Source organism: Acinonyx jubatus, chromosome D1, assembly GCF_027475565.1.
Source record: "Acinonyx jubatus isolate Ajub_Pintada_27869175 chromosome D1, VMU_Ajub_asm_v1.0, whole genome shotgun sequence".
NCBI lineage: Eukaryota > Metazoa > Chordata > Mammalia > Carnivora > Felidae > Acinonyx > Acinonyx jubatus.
In genome coordinates this window covers 6573527-6590530 of record NC_069390.1, presented here as the reverse complement: position 1 = coordinate 6590530, position 17004 = coordinate 6573527, and the positions used below count along the sequence as shown (strand labels likewise).

The window sequence follows — 17004 nt, the reverse complement described above, 5'->3', positions numbered from 1 at the left end:
CTTGTCCCCGCCCCCTGTCCCAACCCCCCCATCCTATCCTGGCCCAGTTTGCAGGAAGACATTGGGAGTCGAGGCCAGCGGCCAGCCTCCCTTGCCCCTGTAACCTTCCCTCTCACTTCCTCCAGGCTTTTCTCCCACTTTCTCTGCCCTTTTCCGGGCCTCCCTATTTTGACCCGTATCCTAAATGTGGTGGTTTCACAGGTCTCTCTGCTAAATCTTTTCTGTGCAAAAAATAGGTCTGACCTGACTTCCAAGGGCCCTTACTGGGAGTCCCTCAGGCCAACCTGCCGATGAGCACCTCTTCCGGGCATGGGCCTTTTCTTCCTATGGCTTTAACCCCCCCCCACTGATGACCTCTCTTACTCTGCAGCTCAGAGCTCTGCCTGGAAGTCCACATCAGGAGGGCCGTCTATCCGCAGGTCTTTTCAGGCTGTCTCCCCCCTACAGGCCCCTCAAAAGCCAGACCGACCTTTTTCCAATCTGTTTCTCTGCTGCGTTCCTATCACAGTGAAGTCCCAACATTCACCCAGTTCTCATGCCACAAAACCTGAGCTTTCTCCCAGACTCATCTCTCCTCACATTTAGTTCTGCTGATTTGCCTCCTGAATATTTCTGGGATGTTTTGTCCTCTCCATCCCCACTGGCACTGTCCCAGTCCAGTCCTGCGTAGCTCTGTCTCTCCCATTGATACAGTGTTCTTACTAATCTCCCTGCCTGCATCCTTTCCCCAGGGTCCATCCCACGCAGAGCAGCCTGAATAATTTTTTTAGTGCGTATTATAGTTTAATTACTTGTTTTGAGAAGGAGGGAGTGTACCCGTGTGCAGGGGAGGGGCAGAGAGAGAGAGAGAGAGGGAGAGAGAATCTGAAGCAGGCTTCATGCTCAGCTTGTAGCCTGAGGCAAGGGTCAGTCTCATGACCCCCAGATCGTGACCTGAGCCGAAATCAAGAGTTAGATGCTTAACAGACTGAGCCACCCAGGTACCCCAATGCATACGTATTTAAAATGTTAATCCCCCGCCTAAAATCTTTACTGGCCTGTGGAAACACTCCGGTCAACTACCTTTGTTGCTTCTCTCCCTCACTTTATCACTTTCTCCACACACGTACCTTTTGAAAACATCGAGCTACTGTCACTGTTCCTGAAGCAGCTGGCCCCCAATGTCTTTCACCATACTCTTCCCACCCCCTGAAATAGCTCTATTTGGCAAAGGCCTATACATCTTTCAAGGCCCCACAGATTATCACGTCTTCGAGAAAACCTTTTTTTGGGGGGTGGAGGTCCCTCAGACCATGCTCCTCCCCCGTTTGCTTCTTATTTAACACAGCCTGTCTCCCCTGCTAGATTACAACCTGTTTGAGGACAGGATCAGATTCTTAGTCAAGTTTATTTCTGCACAGTTTTTGCACACAATAAAAGTTTATTGAACAAATGAATCCTTGTATGTGCCTTCCCCCGAGGCAGGAAACCGGTCCATGAGAGGGTAGGCTGATCGGTGAGGCAGGCACATTTGGACTCAGGGTTCCCAAGAGCTGGGAGCGATGTTCAGTGAGTCAAGACTCTCGAGTATGAACTAAGCCAGGAAAGATGGAAACGAGATCCTTCTGGGTTCCGTCGGGAGGTGGACACGAGAGTCGACGGCCCATGCCGGAGTCTTGGTTCCTGGGAAGGAGCAGAGAGGCCTAGGCTAGGGCTTGAGGAGGTTTGGAAGTGGGAGGTACAAAGCGCCTAGTTTGGGGGTGACTGTCGGGGAAGGTGGTGGCGCTGGGACCCAGTGTCCACGAGGGTCAGTCGTTCCGCGGTCCGGAAGGGGCAGAGAAGGGTCTCCCTCTCTCTTTCTGTCTATTCTGCGGTCAAGTCCCGCCCCTTTCCGGGGAGGCTTCCTGGATTGGCTGTCCTTCCTTAACGTCACACGGCCCCGCCCCGGCGCGCGCCCCGCCGCGTGCCCACCCCTGGGCGGCTGGTGCAGCCTACGCTTGCCCGACCACAGCCTGCCGCCCGCGGAGCCGGAGCCCAAGCCCCAGCGCGCCGGGCTGGACGTGGGGCTCCTGGGCCGCGGCGGCGGGCAGGCGATGCTCCAGAGGCCTGAGCAGCCATGGAGGCCGAGGCGGGCGGCCTGGAGGAGCTGACGGACGAGGAGATGGCGGCGCTGGGCAAAGAGGAGCTGGTGCGGCGCCTGCGACGGGAGGAGGCGGCGCGCCTGGCGGCTCTGGTGCAGCGCGGCCGCCTTATGCAGGAGGTGAATCGGCAGTTGCAGGGTCACCTGGGCGAGATCCGCGAGCTCAAGCAGCTTAACCGCCGCTTACAGGCCGAAAACCGCGAGCTGCGCGACCTCTGCTGCTTCCTGGACTCGGAGCGCCAGCGCGGGCGGCGTGCCGCGCGCCAGTGGCAGCTCTTCGGGACCCAAGCATCCCGAGCGGTGCGCGAGGACTTGGGCGGTTGTTGGCAGAAGCTGGCCGAGCTGGAGGGCCGCCAGGAGGAGCTGCTGCGGGAGAACCTGGCGCTTAAGGAGCTCTGCCTGGCTCTGGGCGAGGAGTGGGGCCCCCGGGGCGGCCCCGGCGGCGCGGGGGGCTCAAGCGCCGGGCCGACACCCGAGCTCGCTTTGCCCCCCTGCGGGCCCCGCGACCTGGGCGATGGAAGCTCCAGCACGGGCAGCGTGGGTAGTCCCGACCAATTGCCCCTGGCCTGCTCCCCAGATGACTGAGGGCTCAGCTTCCTTCTTGTCGACGCCCGACCGGATTGCTTCCCAAAGCGCAGGGACTGCGGTGGACCTCGGGACCTAGACGCCGTCCCCCCTCGCACGACGGGCCGCTGGCATGGATTTGGAAACTCTGGCACTGAGGAGGGCCCCTTGCTCTCGCTGGTGTGGCGGCAGGGGAACTGGATGCTGGAGAGAAGGGACTTGCCGGGGACGGGGTGGGGGCTAATAAACTGGAACGGAAGCAGAGCCCTTGGCCTGGGCAGCGTCTCTTTGGGACTCGCCGTGGTGGGGACGAGGGCGGGGACGTTGAGACGGGGTACCATTCCCATCCGGAGGGGCTACAGAACTAACGTGGCCGACCCTCGCTACCTCAAGCCTGGGACGGGATGTGGGACCGTGGTAAACCACTGGCTCCCCCCCATCAGGCCTCGGAACAGGCCGTATTCTGGCCCCTGAAGTGGCTCCAGCTCCCTTCCCGGCTCCTTCCTGTCCAAGACAATGGGGCAGGAAGCAGGTGTTGGGGGCCTAGAACCCACTCAGCGACCTCCCCTGAGGCTGGAAGGGGCATAAGAGCGCCCTCCTGTGGCACACGCAGGAGCGCTGTGGGCCCGCATCCGGAGGAAGATGATAATCCTTTGGCTTGCACCCAACAGCAGCACTCTGTTCCTCCTCTCAATGCTGGAGATGAGGCAGAGCAGATGTAACCTCTTTTGTCAGGTAAGACAATTGAGGTCTAGAAATATCAAATAGTTTGTCCAAAGTCATGCAGTAAGTCCGTGGAGCTGAGACTGGAGCCTAGGGCTTCGGATTTCAAATATTCTCCCTTTAGCCTCTGGGTTCAATGAGACCAGGCCAGAGCTTCAAGCCTTTTATTCCATGTTGGCAGGTTTGTATAAAAATACTCTCTGTAGGAAAATAAATAGCAGCTGCCTTCGTTGTGGAGGCTTGGATTCCCTGGAGCTAAAGTCTTCTCAGAGCTGGGGGCTGCAGGTCAGCTCATCACAGAAGCCTCTGACACCCTCCTGCCATTCAGGAGGGGCCAGCAGAATGCCCTGGTTCAATCACTTGGTGCTGCTGGCAGTGTGGGGCTAGGTGAGTTAGTGTTCTAGGCTGGTAGAGTATCACCCGTCAGAGTAGGATTGGGTGGATCACAGGAAGAGGGTGATGAAGACTGTAGGTGTGGTCTGGAGGGAGTTAGGGCTCGAGAGGACCTCTAGGGAGTCACAAAGTCCTTTTGGGCTGCCAGGAGTTCTCGCGAACAAATAGGAAATCTTTTGTCTCTGATTTAGTGCAAATTGCTAGAGAAGCCAGCTCTAGAAAAACCGTGGGCAGCGTTGGTGGCCCCAAGCTGGCTCTACTAGGAAGCAAAATATGCTCAGTCTCATCTGGAGGCATGGAGAAGAACCTGCTGGGCTTGGGCATGGGATATGGTCCAGACCAGCTGGACCAGTGGGTGGGAAGGCATTGGCTAGGGTGGCACCCGTGGGTAGGGATGCTAGTTTGCCTCATAAGGCAAGGAGGGTGGGAGAGCCCAGAGGGTCGGAGGATGGGTCCCCGCTGCTGCTGCTACTCCTGCGATGGGCTGAGGCACAGGGCTCAGGGGTGCTGGGGTAGGTGAAGACAGGGCTAGGGGTGAAAGGAGTCAGGGAGGGTGTGGTCATGAGCGTGGGGGTGTGCAATGCTTCAGGTTCAAGCACAGGCCCCGAGGAAAGAGAGATACATGGTACAGGGCGGGAGGGGGCTGGTGGTGGGCTGCTGGTGCCGCTGGTACCGCCTGTGTCGCCAGTGTCCCTCTCCGTGGCCCCCTCCGGGATTTTGCAGATGGGACGGTGGGCTTCGAGCACCAGCTCCAGACGCTCCTTCTGCTTCTGCAGCTCCTCAATCTCTCGCTGCAGACCAGATTTCTCGTCCTCCAGTTTGTCAGTCTCCTGTAGAGAGTTGGAAGAGGAGTTAGAAGAGGAGGGCGGAATACCGCGTAGCCTCGGGCAGGTGGTGGTAACGGTGGGGGGCGGCGGGGGGGGGGGCGGTTACGGGGCTGGGTCTCCAGCGAGTCTGGACTACAACTCCCATGAGGCCTTGGGAGAAATCCGGCACGACTCCCATCAGGCCCGGGAGCATTTTAGGAGATCGTTGGCCGAAGCTTTAACTCTTCTGCTCTGCTGGAGTGAGACGCGCCGTAACTAATATTTAATCGCTTTTTCGTCATTGTTGTGTCCGAAGGGCTGCACCTCCGACGGGGTGCTGGGGGGGGTGGGGGTGGGGAGGACACTTCATACACCGGCGCCCCGTGGGGCCGGGCAGGCTCGGGGGAGCCGCGCCCCTCTGAGGTTCGGTGGGCCCGGGCCTCGACACCCTCCGCACCAGCCAGTGCTCACCGCCTGCAGGAAGTCGGTCAGTTCCTTCCTCCGGTTCCTGCACTTGGCCGCGGCCAGCTTATTCCTCTCGCGCCTCACTCGACGGCGCTCCTCCTCCTCCGGGCTGATCTGGGGTGGGGGTGGGGTCGGGGATGGGGTAAAAGGATCAGTGAGGTAGACCCAGGGCCACTGGTTTGCCCGGCACTCGCCTCTTGAGGCGGCCCAGTGCTGGGACCCTAGCAGAGGACATAGCAGCGTGGGGCGCCCCCAGGCTGCGCTTCAGGGACCACTGCAGGGCGACCCGTTCCCCGCATTCACGCTTTAGTAAATTTGAATTAATCACACTTCCTCCTCGCACCCAGCTTTTGCCTCCTCTGATTACCCTCTCAGAATGCTCCCCCCACACACGCACACACGCCACAAACCTTCAACCTCCTCCCCCATCTCTCAGGACTCCACTGAGATACCCCCGCCTCCAGGAAGCCTTCTCTCATTCCCTGGCCAGAAGTGGCCTTTCTTCCTCTGAGCCCCTGGGAGCCAGCCTCTCTTTTTCGAAAGACCCTCATCCTTTTCAGTCTCTTGATAACCAAGCGTGCTCTTACCCAGGGGCTGTAAGCACTAGGAGGGGTTAATGAGTGTTGCCGCTGAGTAAATTATTTATTGGGAGCCTATTACATACAAGCTAAGAGCTTCACACAGATTCTGAACCCAACTTTCCATGTAAGGAACTAAAGCCCGGAGATGATGAATAACTCGTTTATGGTCCCAGAGCTGAAATGAAAATCCACTCACTTTATTCAACATAAAGTTGAGAGGCCCACAGATGAAGACCACCTCCCCCAAAAGGGGAGCTTACAGCCCCAGTCTAGGAGGACTCAGGAACAAGGAGCCACCCTCAGGACGGGACTGAAGGAGGGAAGTCCAGCAGCCTGCCTCTGGGGCCCAGCACGGTCTTCTTCTCCAGTTGGTCACAAAGGGCAACCATGCTGTTTCTGGGAAAACCACCCCTGTCTAATTGCACATCTTTCCCAAGATCCTGACCTCTCTCCTCATCTTCTACCCTGCTGTCAGGGCAAGCTCTTTAATGGGCCACTCCCTTCAAAGACCCTCTGTCTCTGGGGCGCCTGGGTGACTCATTCGGTTAAGGCGTCCAGCTTTGGCCCAGGTCAGGATCTCACAGTTCATGAGTTCGAGCCCTCCATCCGGATCTCTGCTGTCAGCACAGAGCCTGCTTGGGATCCTCTCTTTCCCCACCCCTCTCTCTGCTCCTTACCGACTCATTCTCTCACAAATAATAAACAAACAAACAAACAAATAACCCTCTCTTATTTATTTTGGTAAAGACTTTCTTAGCAGTGTAAAGGCAGGAACCCTGGTTGGGGAGCCGAGAGTTCCCAGCTCACTCTGCTTCGAGCCTCTGTTCGCTCTGGATGAGACAGTGTGGCTTGATGGTTAGGATCTGACTTTAGAATTGAAAAGACCTGTCTCATTACTCACTACTTGTGGGATTTGGGGCAAGTGACTACCTCTGTTGTGCCTTCATTTCCCTAGCGATAAATTGGAGAAAACCAGAGTGCATTCCCCAGAGGCTTTTTGTAAGGATGAAATAGGATGGGGAACCTGAAACCCAGAGAGTAGCTGCAGAGAACCCTCTCTTTCCATTCTCTCCCCAGCTACACTGACTCATTAGCTCAGCCTCTCCATATACGTCAGCAGGTGGAGCCCCTCTACTGTCCACACACCTTTCCACACGTACCCCTTACACATTCTCACCTCTACCTCCATTCTTGCTCCTCCCTTCCTCTCTCCCGGGAATGTCTTTTTCTTCATCTCGATCCATGCAAATTCTACCCATCCTTCTACACTACTGTACCTCCAGTTCCGGAAAGCTTTCCCTGATCTAGGGGTGACCTCTGCCCTCTGCTGGATCACCCCAGGGCCTCCTATCACTTTCTGCCTTGGCCAATGGTCACCAGCGGCCCTACCCACCTGCCTAAGCCTGTGTTCTTTTAAGGAAGAACTTGTCCTCTGCACCTCAGCACCCCGGTAGGCATCAGAACCAGCACCACAATGCCTCTGCTACTTACCTGTTCACAGGGCCTGCGACGGACCCCTGGAGGTGGCCCTAGGGCCCTGATGACTCCTGGCCGGGGCTGGGGGGGGCTGTACTGGGGGTAGGCCAGGGGCCTGGGATAGCTGCTGCTGGGTCCCAGGAAGTGAGGCTGTACTATCCACTGCAGTTCCTGGCTGCCACTGACAGCATCGACGCTTGGCACGAGGTGGAACTTCTGAGGGGTGAGAAACGGAGGGGCCAAGGATGAGGTCTCTGTGGATTGAGGGGCTTCTGCTGGACAGAAGCCACACCGCCATCTACCCTCGATGCAGCTGCCGGTTCTGAGAGCCCAGAAAGAGCACAACTGGGCAGTCAGAGAGACCAACTTGGCGATAAATCCCTGCTCATGAGCTGTGTGACTTGGGGCAGTTCTCATAACCTTGCTGTGCCTTCATTTCCCCATCAGAACTAATACTTATAGTAAAGTATGAACTCTAGGCACAGTCCCAACCACTTTACAAATACTGAGTCATAATTTGCACAACAGCGTCTTCATTTTCAGACAGGAAAACAGTTGTCCACAGACACACAGCCGGCAAGTGGGAAGTGGAGTTTGGACCCAGGCAGTCAGGCTCTTAACTACTCCTGTACTCTGCCTGAGTCTCATCTGCACAAAGGGGATAATTCCAGTTCCTATCTCCAAGGGTGGCTGTGAGAGTCAGATGAAAGAATGTGTGTGACAGAGCCTGGTAAGTGGCAGTTAGGTGCCCAATGAACAGGGGCTGTGGTGGGCAAGAACCACTACCCCGGGTTTAGGCTGACCCAGCTAGCTCCTTTGCTCAGCCACTTACTGGCCAAGACTCTGGGCAAGTCATTGAACTTCAATGTACATTAGTTTCCTTGTTTTTTTGTTTGTTTGTTTGTTTAATTAAAAAAAACATTCATTTTTTTAAGAGTGAGAGAGACAGAGTGTGAGTGGGGGAGGGGCAGAGAAAGAGGGAGACACAGAATGCAAAGCAGGTTCCAGGCTCTGAGCTGTCAGCACAGAGCCCGACACGGGGCTCGAACTCATGAACTGTGAGATCATGACCTGAACTGAAGTCGGCCGCCTAACCGACCGAGCCACCTAGGTGCCCCTCCTTGTCTTTTAATATTGTCCTAGGTGAGGATTATGACATCTCATTGATGCTAAGAAATGCCCTTTAGTAGCTGTGAAATCATAGTTCAATGGCAACTTTAGAAAAATTTAGTGGCACAAAATGATGGGTTTTTAAACCAATGAAATCTTAGATTCTGTGAAATACGGTAAATGAGGTAGAAACCGCTGTTCTGGCTGCACTGTTTGCTCTGCCTGTATTACCTGCCAAGATTTTCTTTCTGCCAGAAATCTGAGGAAGGGGTTGAGATGGGGGCTCAGTGTTTGGGGAGGAGAACTGGGTTCAAGCCCTGGGGCTGGGCTCTGGGTGTGGGTGCCCGGTCCTCCGGGAAGCGCGCCACAAGCCCAGGCAAGTCCAGACAGCGATGTCCCCGGCCCAGCTCTGCGGGCCCAGTGGCCCAGGGACCCCAGTTCCGGGACCGAGGTACCGCCGGCGGCATCTCTCTCTCCCGAGGTTGTCCGGCCCGGGGCCGCTCCGGGCCAGGAAGGGAGGGGCGCCCCGGGTGAGTCAGCCACCGTGACTCGGCCGCTGTGACTCGGCGGAACGGACGCCGAGCGACACGTGCGCGCTGCCCGCCGACAGGAAATGGGCACCTGCGGCCACCCATGTCCCCCCAGCCTGCAGCGGGCGCCGTTTGGTGCCGGGAGTCGAGGGGCGCGGGAGTTGTCCGCTGCATGACCCCGCGCACGTCCCGACATCCCGCAGTCTCCATCGGGCCCCAGCTTGTAAAGGGGTCAAAAACCAGTCTCCCGGAGCCCGACGGATTCCACTGCGTCAAGAAGGGGATAGGGACTTGGCGACGGGGGGGGGGGGGGGGGAGAGGGACAGACAAACGGACAGACACACAGACGGTCACGGACAGTGCTGAGGATTCCCAGTCTGTCGGAGTTAGCCTGCCGGTGGATCCCGCCTCCCTCCTGTGTGGGAACATCTCGGCCTCCCAGGAATTTAGTCCGAGATGGATCAGACCCTCTGATCCAGTCCGAGGTGGGACTAATCCCGGACTAAGGGGCGCCCTTCTGGCGCAGACAGGACAAAATTAAGCGTGGACGGGAGAAAAGTTGGAAGGTAACAGAGACGGAGGGACAGATGGCAGACAGCGGAGTAAAAGGGGTGAGCGACAGAGGGGACGCTCGTAGATCTTTGTTGCGCCCACCGCGCGCGTTCCCCTGGGCTTGCGGGGGGGGGGGGGGGGGAAATGTGCCTCTAGACCGCGGAGAACGGGCAGCATCCGCGGCCACGGCCACGGCCACAGCCACAGCCACAGCCACGGCCCCAGATCCAGTCCCTACTCCCGTTCCCGGTCCCAATCCCAGAGTGTGCAGGAGCCGACCGCAGCGTCCCAGGCGCTGTCCACCCGGGATCCCCAAGCGTCGGGTCCCTCTCACCTGCTGGCCTGAAGTGGGGGGCTGCGCCGGGCCGCCGTACGCACCGCCGGCCCCGGAGCTCGGTCCGGGTTCCCCGAAGTCTCGGAACATGCCCTGGCTGGCTGCTCTGTGGGGTCCGCGTCGGCGGCTTCGGTTCTGACTCACTTGCTCCTCGCGGAGTCTTTTCTTTTATGAATGAAAAGGGCTCGGGCTGAACCACTTCAATTGGGAGGGGGGGGCGGGCGTTTCTCCGGCGCTGGACACCTCGGGGCTCCACCTCTCCAGACGCCCCGCCTTTTGCCAGCCCGCCCCGAACTTTTCGACGCCTCCTACCGTCCGGTGGCCGCCTTTTCGTGCGGGGGAAAGGGACGGACCTGGCGTCCCCCGCGGCAGCGGCGGGCCCGCCCTCTCTGACGTAGGTGCCCATACATGGTGCGGTTTCCTCGCCGCGCCCAGGTGGAGCCGAGGATTCCCCCGCGGATTGACGCACCTGCGAGCAGCTGGGCGCCCCCGGGGCCGCCGACTCGGGCCCGCCGTCGCCCTCCCCGCCGCCCGCGCCGCGAAGCCCGGGCTGGCCTCAGTTTTTGCCTCCGTCAGATGGGGCGAAACCATCACCTAGCTGCCTTGCGGCGCGTGGGAGGTCGGGGGTGAAGAATGAGAAAGGGGCCCGGAGACAGTAAAGGGGGTTATTCATGTGATTGTTGCTACGGGTTTACTTACCGGGCGCTTATTTCATGCGAGGGACCGTTGCTACTGGCGTCCCAGGCTTCACGGTGGTGGCCCGAGGCGCTTCTGCTGGCCTTGTTTTAAGGTTCAGGCACACTAAACAGCGGATAAACGACAGAGCAGGGTTACCGAAAGGGCGATATACTTCAAACGCTTACAACGAGCAAGTTCGTGGTTTGAACTGCCCACAAAACCAATGCCATAGAATTGTGCCACTGGCAGGATAATTTCCGAAGTAGAGCAAGTTTTAATTCAGAGCTTCTCTAAACGGCGAGAGGCCGCGGGGGGCCCCGGTTATCCAGTGGTCTGACAAATACGATCTTCTTTCATTTTTTTTTATTTTTATTAAAACATTTTTAATGTTTATTTGGTTTTGAGATAGAGAGAGACAGAGCATGCGCTGGGGAGGGGAAGAGAGGGAGACACAACCCGAAGCAGGGTCCAGGCTCCAAGCTGTCCGCACAGAGCCCAATGCGGAGCTCAAACCCATGAACCGGGAGATCATGACCTGAGCTTAAGTGGTAAGCCCAACTGACTGAGCCATCCAGGCACCCCAGTGCCATCTTGTTTAAATACTACCACTGCTCTTTGGGAACTGTGTGGTCACCAGCCTTGTTTGGAGATTATGTCCAAGGTCTGTGTGAACGTGAGGCCAGGGCCAGATTTCAACAACCAAAGGCCAGCAACCTTGGGGAGTAGGTACCATCAGCATCCCCATTTCACGTGTGGGGAAACTGAGGCCAACAGGTGTTGACATGAAGTGGCGAGGGGCGCCGGGGTGTCTCAGTCCGTTGAGCGTTTGTCCGACCCTTGATTTCGGCTCAGGCCATGATCTCATGGTTTGTGAGTTCCAGCCCCACACTGGGCTCTGCACTAACAGTGCGGAGCCTGCTTGAAATTCTCTCTCTGCCCCTCCCCCGCTCGCTCACGCACACCTCTCTCTCTCTCTCTCAAAAATAAATGAACATTTAAAACAAAAAAGAAATGAAGCACTTAATATCACTGATCGAGTGGCCGACGCAGGTTGCCAAACCAGGGCTGTGGGAGCTCCAGGCTCAGACAAGCTCTCTCAAAGGCTCACGGACGCGTTTTCACGGGTGCAGAAGGTCTGTGCTGAGAGGACCACCCCAAAGCTTCTCTGTTTCCTCCCACTGTGCAGATGGGAAAACTAAGGCCTAGAGAGAGTAAGGGGCTACCAGTGTCACACAACTACAGAAAGACAGCTGGGCTCTCCTGCTGTCCACTGCTACCCCCATTTGATGCGCTCGAGTTTTGTTCTCAGGGAAGGAAGATTCCAGGGAAGCGGGTTCCTGGGCCGTCTTCCTTGGGCCAGGTGTCTGTGGGGGCAGTCAGGACTCGGGGACAGAAGGCCAGCTTGGGCCTGGGCTTCCGGTGCCAGAGTTACCACTTTCTGTCTCTGTGACCCTGGGTGGGTCACTTCCCTGTGAGTCCCGGGCCCAGTGGGAACAACTGAGCCTCGTGCTGACCTCGTGGGGTTCCCGCAGGATCAAATGAGATCATAAATGTGAAAGTGCTTTGTGAGCTATAAAGTGCTGTGCACTCAGCCCGCTGCCTCTCCCTTGCCTTGTTCGACTCCATGCTTGTCCTTCTCTAAAAAGAAAAGAAACCAACATCGGTTCACCAGAATTAGAACTAGAGATGTGTAGGGTGGGGGAGGGGAGAGGGAGAGAGGTTTCTGAGGCAGTGTGATCCATGGACAAGAACACACATGCTGGAATCAGACAACTCTGGGTCCTAGAGTTTGAATCCTGGAATTCTGGGTAGGCGGCTCGCCAGCCTAGGTGAGGCACACGATGTCTCGGAGCCTCTGTGCCCTCATCTGTAAAATGGAAACGTAATGATAATTACAGCTCAGGGTTGTTAGAGAATAGAAATGAAATAATATCACACGTGTGGCACAGCATATAGTAAGAACTTGACCAGTAGCCAAAATAAATACACATGTTAATAAAAAGCTCCGGAGGTGGGAGCCCTTGGGGTTCTGATCACACGCTAAGGCAATCGTGCAGGGCGCACGCGCTGACATGCGCACTCTTGGGCTGAGCCCAAGTTGGAGGGGTCAAGGTGCCGAAGGCGGCCAGGTGGTGGCACGTTCGAGGATGACACAGGTCAGCCTTGACTGCATCCATCCATCCGCCTGATCCCGAAACACCGCCCTGTCCCACTCCCCCAGCATGCTGGGGCAGCGACTGAGCAGGGGCTCAGGTCTCAAATGTGTGCATGTGTGTGCGCGTATGTGTGTGATTACATGGTTCTGAAAGTCCCTTCCTGCTCTAACCGTTGGTGGAGCCACAAGGAGGCCCTTTCAGAGACAGGCACATTCCAAGCTCCTCAGTCACCAACTCCTGCTTCGTGGCTGCAGAAACGTTCCTGGCCCCTGACCTCACCAGCTCCCACCCAGGGAGGCCTGGCAAGAATCCCAAAGGGCCACTGTGATTGCAAGAGTCTGGGGGTCCAGAGGTCTGAGGAACCAGGGCATTGTCCCTTGGCAGCCTGTGTGAGCCTGGCTGGGTCACTTCCCTCTCTGAGCCCCGGAGAATGTCCACCTCCTGGGGCTGCAGCAAAGCAAAAAGAGGCGATCGATGGTGTGCTTTGCACCCAACACGTTCTGTCAGTGCCCCCAGGACACTGGAGGTGATGTTGATGCATTTCATTTTTTCACTCGCTTTTTTAAATCAAAGTTAATTTTTATTCATGTATTTATTCACTGATTTATTATTTATTTTTGAAAGACAGAGAGAGAGCGTGAGCGAGGGAGGGACAGTGATAGAGGGGGACACAGAATCCAAAGCAGGCTCCAGGCTCTGAGCTGTCAGCACAGAGACCGACACGGGGCTCGAACCCACAAGCTGTGAAATCATGACCTGAGCCAAAGTCTGACACTGAACGGACTGAGCCACCCAGGTGCCTCAAAGTATTTATTTTTAAAAATGGGGTTGAAATTTACATAACATGCAGTTCACCATTTAACTTTTTTATTTTTTAAGAGACTGTAATTTTTAAAATCAAAAAAATTTAGTGTTTATTTATTTTTGAGAAAGAGAGAGAGAAAGAGAGAGAAAGAGTGGAGGAGGGGCAGAGAGAGAGGGAAACAAAGAACCTGAAGCAGGCTCCAGGCTCTGAGCTGTCAGCACAGAGCCCGACCCGGGGCTCGAACCCACAAGCCATGAGATCATGACCTGAGCCAAAGTCAGATGCTTAACTGACTGAGCCACCCAGGTGCCCCTAATTTTTAAATTTTTTATATATTTTAATTTTTGTATATATTTGAGAAAGCACTGGTTTATTTTATTTTATTATTTCTTTTAATGTTTATTTATTTTTGAGAGAGACAGAGTGCGAGCAGGGGAGGGGCAGAGAGACAGAGACAGAACGTGAAGCATGTTCCAGGCACTGATCTGCCAGCACAGAGCCCGACTCGGGCTCAAACTCAGGACCTGCGAGATCATGATTTGAGCCAAAGTCCAACACTTAACCAACTGAGCCACCTAGATGCCCCAAGAATTTAATTTTTTGAAGTAATTTCTATACCCAACGTGGGTCTCTAACGCACAACCCTGAGATTCCAGGGCTGCACCCTCCACCGACTGAGCCAGCCAGGCGCCCCACAGTTAAACCATTTTAAAGTGTAGAGTTCAATAGAATTTTGTGAATTCACGATGTTGTGCAATCACTACTTCCCTCTAGTTTCCCAGACTTTTTTTCTTTTTTTTTATTATCCCAGAAAATCACCCCATTCCCATGAAGAAATCACTCCCAGTCCCATCTCCTGGGAACCACACCTTCTTTCTGTCTCTATGGATTTTCCCATTTTGCACATTTCATATATGTGGAATCCTGCAGTCCGTGGTCTTCTGCGTCTGGTTTCTTTTCACTTACCACAATGTTTTCCAGGCTCATTTGTGTTATAGCATGTATATTGATACTCAGGTCCTTTTTACTGCTGAATAATATTCTATTGTGTGGACATACCACAATTTATTTATTCCTCAGTTGATGGACACTGGAATGTTTCTCAGACATTTGTGTACAAGTTTTTGTGTGGACATATATTTCTATTTACCTTGGGTATGTATCTAAGAGTAGAATTTCTGGGTATTATAGCAAGTCTCTGTTTAACCTTGTGAGAAACTACCAGACTGTTTTTACAAAGTGGTTGTGCCATTTTACGTTCCTACTAGCAGTGTATAAGGGTTATCATTTCTCCGCATCCTTTCCAGTGCTTATTATTTCTGTTTTTGAAATGAAAGACATCCTAGAGAGTGTGACGTGTTTTAATTTTCACTTCCTTAATAACTGGTCATGTTCCTTAATGATCAGTGAACTCTTTTCATGTGCTTGTTGGCTATTTGTATATATTTTGGGGACAAAATTCAAGTTCTTTGCCCGTTTTTTTTTTTTTAATTTTAATGTTTTACTTATTTTTCTTATTTATTTTTTTAAAGGAAATTTTTTTTAGTTTTTTTTAATGTTTATTTATTTTTGAGAGAGACAGAGCATGAATGGGGGAGGGTCAGAGAAAGAGGGAGACACAGAATCTGAAGCAGGCTCCAGGCTCTGAGCTGTCAGCACAGAGCCCGACACAGGGCTCGAACTCACAGATCACGAGACCATGACCTGAGCTGAAGTTGGACGCTCAACCGACTGAGCCACCCAGGCGCCCCATTCTTTGCCCATTTTTAATTGAGTTGATGTTGTGTGTGTGTGTGTGTGTGTGTGTGTGTGTGTGTGTGTGTGGTTGAATTATATGAGTTCTTTATATATTCTGGCTCCCAAACCCTTATCAAAAATAGGATTTGCAGATATCTTCTCCCATTCTGTAGGTTGTTGTTTCCCCTTCTTCATAACGTCCTTTGATGCACAAAAGATTTTAAAATTTTTATGAAGTCCAATTTCTCGGGTTTTTTCTTCTGTTGCCCTTCTTCCAGCGTCAAATCTAAGAATCCACCGCCAAACTTCAGGTCATGGATGTTTACCCCTATGTTTTCTTCTGTTTTATAATTTTCATTCTTGTATTTAGTTTCTTGACTTAATTGAAGTTTAAGACACATCTAGTGAAGTGCATTGATCCAACATGTTCAGCTCAATGACTTGTTACATGTATGCAAACCCATGTAGCTACTGCGCTGATCCAGGACGTTTCTAGCAGCTCACAAGCTCCCTGTGTCCTTCTCAGTCACCACTCCCCACCCATAGGTGCCATTATCCCGACTTCTTTCATCACTGATGATTTTTGCCTGTTCTTGACCTTGGTATAAATGGATATACCCTTCGGTGGCCAATCGCACTCATTTCCCCCGAATAAGCGCCCAAGTTCTGATTTTCTCCAACAGTCTTTCAAAGGGGTTGTACCCTTTTCCATGCCACCAGCAGTGGGTAAGAGTTCTGGCTGCCCCACAGCTGGAGGTGACATTTTAGTTCACTTCAACAAACATTTCTGTCCCTCGGTCCTGGTCCCATCCTCTCTCTCCTGGACGCTGTCCACAGCCGCTGGCTTGGCTCTTTCCTGTCCATTTCCCAGCTGGCAGCCTGAGGGAATCTTTTAAATTCTGAGCATTTTGGGGCACCTGAGTGGCTCAGTTGGTGAAACATCCCACCCTTGATTTTGGCTCAGGTCATGATCTCACCGTCGTGAGATGGAGCTCCGCCATCCGTGCTGACGGCACGGAGCCTGCTTGGGATTCTCTCTCTCCCTCTCTCTCTCTGCCTCTCCCCTGCTTGCCCTCTGTCTCTCTCTCTCTCAAAAATAAATAAACGTTAAAAAAATTTAAAACATGATCTTTATTTTTTACTTTGCTTTCTATTTTTAAATTTTTCATTGCCTTTCTTTTTCTACCAGGTAATGCATTTACATGCTTCAAGCTCCAGAAGCTGCACAAGGGTATGCAGTGAAAACTACACTCCATGGTGTGACCAGTTTCTTGCGTATCTTTTTACCCAGAAGGTAGCCTGCGCTACGTCCTGTTTTCTCTTTGTTTGTTTTTTCCCTTATATCTTGGAAATCCTTCCACTGAGTACATGTAGCTCTGCTTCATAAGAAGAAAAATATCTGGGGTGCCTGGGTGGCTCAGTCGGTTTAAGCATCCGACTCTTGATTTTGGCTCAGGTCATGATCTCACAGTGGTTTGTGAGTTCGAGCCCTGCATAGGGCTCTGCACTGAGCCTGCTTGGGATTCTCTCTCTCTCCCCGCCTCCCTTGTTTGCACTCTGTCTCAAAATAAGTAAATAAACCTAAAACAATACCTACTTCGTTGCGGTATATTTAACATTCAATCCGATTTATTGGCCAGGTGTTTGACCATTTCACACACCTGTGAGCGACGTGCCAATCAAGTTACAGAACATTTCCATCCGCCCAGCAAGTTCCCTCCTGCCCTTTTGCGGTCAACCCAGGAAGTCACTCAGTCTCAGTTCTATTGCCATAGATCGGTTCTGCCCCTTCTGGAACTTCACATCAATGGAATCACACGGCGTGTGTTCTTTTGTGTCTGCCTTCTGTCTCTCACCATTATGTCTGTGAGACTCTTCCAGATGTGCGGAGTGCTAGTTCACTCCTTTTGATCGCTGAGTCCGATCCCATTGCATGATGGACCGGTTTCTATATCCATCCTCCTGAATTAACGGA

At 53.8% G+C, this 17004-nt stretch overlaps 2 protein-coding genes across 2 annotated transcripts; one reads left to right on the top strand and one right to left on the bottom strand.

The window, feature by feature from the left end:
* The first annotated feature begins 1553 nt into the window (after positions 1–1553).
* On the top strand, positions 1554–2947 carry CCDC85B (coiled-coil domain containing 85B). Its single transcript, XM_027045899.2, has one exon. It carries the CDS (start codon positions 2096–2098, stop codon positions 2702–2704), a length of 609 nt encoding a protein of 202 aa, XP_026901700.1. The 5' UTR covers positions 1554–2095; the 3' UTR covers positions 2705–2947.
* A 607-nt stretch (positions 2948–3554) lies between these two features.
* Positions 3555–9857, bottom strand: FOSL1 (FOS like 1, AP-1 transcription factor subunit). Its single transcript, XM_027045898.2, has 4 exons — positions 9654–9857; positions 7143–7343; positions 5077–5184; positions 3555–4629 (listed from the first exon to the last, which is right to left on the bottom strand). Exons 1-4 carry the CDS (start codon positions 9741–9743, stop codon positions 4207–4209), a joined length of 822 nt encoding a protein of 273 aa, XP_026901699.1. The 5' UTR covers positions 9744–9857; the 3' UTR covers positions 3555–4206.
* Positions 9858–17004: the final 7147 nt, after the last annotated feature.